At 54.2% G+C, this 6,000-nt stretch overlaps 1 protein-coding gene across 1 annotated transcript in view; it reads left to right on the forward strand.

Annotated features, from left to right (window-relative positions):
- KCTD16 (potassium channel tetramerization domain containing 16) overlaps positions 1-5,593 on the forward strand; it is a 41,719-nt gene extending 36,126 nt beyond the window's left edge. The window contains exon 2 of the mRNA XM_003210502.4: positions 603-5,593. Coding sequence (XP_003210550.1) covers positions 603-1,054 — 452 coding nt within the window. The 3' untranslated portion in view covers positions 1,055-5,593. The remainder of the gene's footprint in view (positions 1-602) is intronic.
- Positions 5,594-6,000: the final 407 nt, after the last annotated feature.

Here is a 6,000-nt window from a genome sequence, read left to right on the forward strand (position 1 = left end):
GAGGTTTTTTCCAATTCTTTGTGATTCTGTGAGCCTGTGATGCCCAGTTGAGGCCTTTGGAGAGGGCTCTGTTTATCCCTCCTGCTGCAGGGTGGATGTCATTGATGCAGCATCCAATTCGGCATTATGGCTTTGATTTGTTACTTTCAGAAATAACAAGTAGTTCCATTGGATCCAATGAAAGCATGAAGCTGCAGTGAGCACAAGCTGCAGTGACAGTGAGCACTGCCCTGGGCAGGCAGTGGCATTCCCTGCATGCTTTGTTCCCATGAGACCACCGCACTGTGCTTGTGCTCTGTGCCGCTGGACACACGCGTGGCTCCAGGCAGTGCATGCAAGGAGTACAGGGAGCAGGACTGTGCACAGGACCTCGGTCACTGCAGCCATCAGTCCCGAACAATTCAGTTTTCATGGAGCTGCTTAACCAGCTCCCTGCACCATCAGCACATCCGTTCCTGCTGAGCATCCCAAATGTGCCCAGGGCAGTGCCATCAGTGGGTGGCCATGGGAACTGTGGCATTGATGGCCCCGAGGGCTCTGCTCCAGGGGAACCGTGGGCTCAGGGAGCTGCTGCAGACTCTAATCTCGCTCTCTCCCTCCAGGTGAGCCGTCCCGCTGGACCTCGTCCCACTGCGACTGCTGCTGCAAGAACGGCAAAGGCGAGAAGGAGGGTGAGAGCGGCACGTCCTGCAACGAGCTGTCGACGTCCAGCTGTGACAGCCAGTCGGAGGGCAGCTCCCCGCAGGAGACCGTCATCTGCGGCCCCGTCACGCGACAGCCCAACATCCAGACACTGGACCGCCCGGCCAAGAAGGGCCCCGTGCTGCTGCTGCAGCACTCCGAGAGCCGGCGCAAGAGCGACCTGCTGCGGACGCTCACCTCGGGCTCCCGCGAGTCCACCGCCGGCAAGAAGAAGGCAGTGAAGGAGAAGCTCTCCATCGAGGAGGAGCTGGAGAAGTGCATCCAGGATTTCCTCAAGATCAAAATCCCAGACAGGTTTCCAGAAAGAAAGCATCCCTGGCAGTCGGAACTGCTGCGGAAGTACCACCTATAGGTGGGATGATGCCCATTGCTGTTACAGTGGGATACGGAGTGATACGGAAATAATTCCCAATAGTAATTATGTGTTAGGTCACAAAAAACAATCCATCTCTATAGTACTGCCTAATTTGCCTATCTCACCTTAACATTTATAGTCGTAGGGTAACGATATTTTTCCAGTTGTGGAAGCACAATGACAAATGTTTTTCTTTGTCAACTCTGAGTCTTACACAAGCAGAGTACCTTAAGGGCACGCAGGGCCGGCAGTGAGCGCTGCTTTGCTCTCTGGGGGTCTGCAGCTCCGTGCCTGGGGGCAGCAGGGCTGTGAGCACTGTGCCAGGACAGCATTGCCTTCAGCACCTGGGTGTGGGTGTGCGCACATATATATATGTGTGTATATACATCTCCGTGTATATATATGTGTATATATATCAGAATACATTGCTGGCAGATTGGCTCCCTCCTGATCACTGCACTTTCTCAGGAAAGAGCACTGATAGCAGCCGTGGATGGTCGGCTCTTTGCAGCCTCTGAGGGCTGCAGCAGAACCCCCTCGCTCTGTCTCTCTCTCCTTTCCGTTTTCTGAGGCGCCATGAATGCATTTCCCGGCAGACAGGGACAGGGCTCTCTGTTGCTGTGTTCCGTGCGTTTCTGGTGCTCTCCCTCCATTGTCCCTCGCCCCTGCTGTGCCCCCAGGCTGTGTGGGGGCCATGGGCTCAGCCCATGCTGATGGCAGGGCAGGCATAGCGGGCTCCCATCTGGTGTGGAAGCAGATGCTGGAGATGATCGGCCTGATGAGACGTGCTTAATGCTCTGAGTGGAAGGGAATGGGTCTCTGGGTCAGCAGCTGTGTGCATTCCAGAGAACAGGAAATGAGCTGCACGGAGTGTCCCCGGGGCTGTTGTGGGTGCGGGGTGGCACCGCTGCAGGGGGAGGAACGAGCACTGAGGTGCTCAGAGAAATTATTCATTGTCAGACAGCACAAAAAGAGAGAAACATGCTGATATGGGGCCGGCTGGAATGAGCAGCTTGTCTCAGACTTATTTAGCATCATCCAGGCTCCAGAGCTCCTGAGTTTGAGTCCGCCGTGGGAAATGATGTCAGTGTGCACAGGTTATCTCTGCTGATCCTAAGGCGGTTCCAGTGAGGGGCTCCTCTGTGCCTGCAGGGCTCTGCTGTTCCCAAATTGGGGAGCTTTTGTTTTGCCAGGAGGATCATAAGGGCTGCACGAACAGGGCATCATACCCATGGTGCAGCTGCGGGAGGGTATTGGTGAGGGTGCACATGGACCTATGTGGACCAAATAATTTTCTTCCCCTATACTTTTCCCCTCTATTTTTCTCCTATATGCACCACAAAGATGCTTTACAGCGCTCTGGTGGACAGTCTGTGGGGTTTTAGTTCCAGCCTGGGAGTCGGTTTGTTCCTTTCTTTGCAAAGCTGTGTGCAGAGGGCAGTGCTGGGCTGCCCGGGGCCGGCAGTGAGTGTGGTAGCTGGGACCCCCCCGCGCCCCCCAAGTGCCCCCAGGCCCAGGAGGGAGCCCCTCCCCCTCCCTGCCCCACAGCGCTGCTGCATGCGGTGTTCTGAGTCCCTGACGTGTCAGCCCCATGTGTACCATGGTACGAACTACTTGTCCAGTCCTATGGATAGATTATGCCCCCGCGGGGTTTTGTAGATTAATAGTAAAAGAACAACAATGACAACAACAAAAAAAAAGCACTTTTAAATTATTTATATTATAAAAAGACATTCTTTATTTTTCTTGGCATCGATATCACTTAGCTACAAATCAGTTTGTAAGAATGCTATTGCAGATTTTAATCTATAGCAATGACCAAGCACGGGATGCGGCTCTGGGGGCCGTGGTGGGGTGGGGGCTGTGGGCAGTGCCTCCCCGCCCCGCTCACCTCCCAGCCCGGACCTCCCATGGCACGCGGTGACTTCGCTGCGGCGGAGTCCATCTATTGCACATCGACGTAGGTTAAGTGGCACCCACCGAATTACCTCTTCTATCTCCGACGTGGTTCACTTGTATATAAGTGTAATGTCAACTTGTTTACAGGTTACTTTGTGCTTAATCGTGGAAGAAAAACTAAAGTTTTAACAAACGTAAAGGAACCGATTTGACTGGAAGGTGTTTAACAATGAATGTGCTTAATGCAGTATAGACATCATCGGTTGTGGTCTCACACGAATGCATGTATCTCCGTGTCGTCAGTCCCCACCAGTGAGGTTATTGGCAATATTCTGCGGTCTGTGAATAGCAAATACGCATACACTGCTGTGACTCTGACAAATATAACTCAGTTACTGTTTCTACTGTGGTATGTAAAAAAAAAAAAACAACAGCAACAACAAAGTAGCTTTTAGCCTGCTGTATTTCCCTGGGACACGTAACAACGAGATAGCATGGAAATGGGGGAAATAGCCGTGCCCGAGCATGGCCTGCTATGCTGTGTCCCTCTGGGGAGGTGCTGGGGGTCAGGGAGGGGTTGGTGCTGTGGCAGAGAGCTGAGCTCTGCCTTAGGAGCCCGATAAGCGCAGCGTGATGGTGCAGGAATGGGTCCTGCATGGGTGGGTGTCAGCAATGTGCTGGTGGGAGAGCAGCTCTCGGCGCTTTGTGTCGGAGGTGAGACCTGCAGCTCAGTGCCACTGTGTGCACACGTACTGTGAGAGTACAGGCAGGGCTAAGCGAGTTGGTGCCCTTCACAGAATCACAGAATCGCAGAATGGCCAGGGTTGGAAGGGACCTCAAGGATCTTGAATCTCCAACCCCCTGCCACATGCAGGGCCACCAACCTTCACCTACCACACACACACACAGAAATGCACAGTAGGTGCCTCCATGCCTCCTCGCCTGCTGTGATTCCACATTGCTCCATGCGCACCAGGTCCCTGCAGAATGGGGGTCTCTCTCCCGCGACGTTTTTTGTTTTGCCCCGTTTGTACTCACGAGAAGCTGAAGGCAGCACAGAGCAACTGTGAACTGCAGCCCTCCTCCCTCCACCTTAAGAGATGGGAGCACCGCCACAGCTGCAGCTCATCTGGAACAGCTGGTACTGCACTGGGTTCACCTGATGGAGCATTCCGAAGAACACCACGATGCAGCTCTCCTATGTTCTTCGAGGCCCCCTGTGAGGGGAAGGCTCTGTCACATTCACGGGTCGAGGCGGCTGCCGGAGCTGGGAGCAGCCCTCTGCTGTACGCCCCTGCAGGGCCCTCCGGGTGGCAGCCGCTGGACGTGGGCTTCTGTTCATCCCCTCCTTGCACAGTTTCTTAGAGTCACTGCTCTGCACCAGCATGACTCCAATGGGGTTGGCAATACTGGGACAGAAGAGCTTGAAGAGCAGCAGCTGAGCACCTGTGTGGCTGCATGTTCCGGGAGAAGGGTTTTTAAATTATTGTTAGTCTTTGGTACTTGCCTGTTCCTCAGCAGAGCCCATTCTGACGGCACCTCCTGCACCTGCACCTCCCACACTGCTGCATTTCCTACACTTCTGCACTGTTGCACCTCCTGCACCGCTGCACTCCTAGACTGCTGCACCTGCACCTCCTCACTGCTGCACCTCGTGCTACTGCACCCGCACCTCCTGTCTGCTGTACTGCTGCACTGCCTGCACTGCTGCCTGGAGCAGCACTGAGGAGCACCGTGTGCTCATCTTCGAGGAGGTCTGTCCAGAACCCGGTGCTGCTGCGAAGTTCATTGGCTGTGCCACAGGGTCTGGGGCTGCGGGGCTGTGTGCATGAGGAGCCAGCAGCAGCCACTCGGTGCTGCAGAACAAAGCCAATTAGCAGGGCTCCAACTCCCTGATAATAATTCTTGGGAGAAGAGGAACTGTTCTGGAATACATTATTATCTTCATTTCTTTTCATGTGCAAAGAAATAAAAAGCTTGCCCTTCACTGGCAGCCAGGATGAGGACAATCCAGTGGTAATGAGAGAAACCCTGCTCAGAGGCAGTCCTGCCTTCTCCCAGCACACGGAAGGGTTTGGGGCTTCTGATCGCCTCCCATCTACCCATGTGCCCCCATGTGCCAAGGGGCAGCAGCACAGAGCCCCATAGTGCTGGGGGCTGCACTGCTTGGGGGTGCAGAGCAAGAGCCTCACACGGGGTGGATGTGAAGGAGCAGAGGTTGTTCAGATTGCATTACCTGTATGATAATTACTGCAGACTTAATTACCTCCCATACACACTGCACAAAGTGCATGGGAGGTAGGAGTGGTGTCCTTTGATACCAGCTGGTGTCAGAAAATAATTTTAATCTGCCTTACAACTATATAATTAAAAGCACTTATATATAGACGTATCTGCACACACACGTGTATCTTTCCTATGCCGATGGACCCACGGCCGTTCTGCCCGGTGGTGGCACTGACCCCCATGGCCGGAGCAGTGGGGCTGAGTTACTGCTGTGCCCCAACACAGAGCAGTGAGCACAGCAGTGCCCAGAGGAGGAGGAAGAGGAGGAGGAGGAAGAAGAGGCTGAAGCTCCTCTGAGGGGGTGGGGAAATCTGTAAATACAGCAGGTTAAAGGCTGGCAGTGTGACTGCAGTCTGTATTTCAAGCAGATGTTTCCCATGTTTTGTAGTATCGTTTATTGGTAAATAAAAACCAACCAAAGACAAAGAGGTGTTGGGTGCTGTGTGTGACCCAGCCCAGGTCTGGACGGGGAGAATCCCCGTGGTGTGCAGTGAGTGCCCTCCAAATGAGGGGAGGGAGAGCCTGGCTGCAATCCTGAGTCCTCCCCCGGTCCATGGGGAAAGCTGTGCTGGCAGCAGCCGTGGGGTGGGAGGCAGAGGCAGCTCAGCTGCTGGGTGGTGGGAAGCGGAGGGCGGTGTGTTCGTAGCACACTGAGATAGCTCCACAGAGTGACATCACTGTGCATAAAGCAGCCACAGCCCAAAGAGAAGCTTGGGAATAATGGTTCCATTGGAGATGAGGTGGGAAGGGGCTGGCTG

The sequence above is a fragment of the Meleagris gallopavo genome, chromosome 15 (assembly GCF_905368555.1).
Source record: "Meleagris gallopavo chromosome 15, MGAL_WU_HG_1.1, whole genome shotgun sequence".
Lineage (NCBI taxonomy): Eukaryota > Metazoa > Chordata > Aves > Galliformes > Phasianidae > Meleagris > Meleagris gallopavo.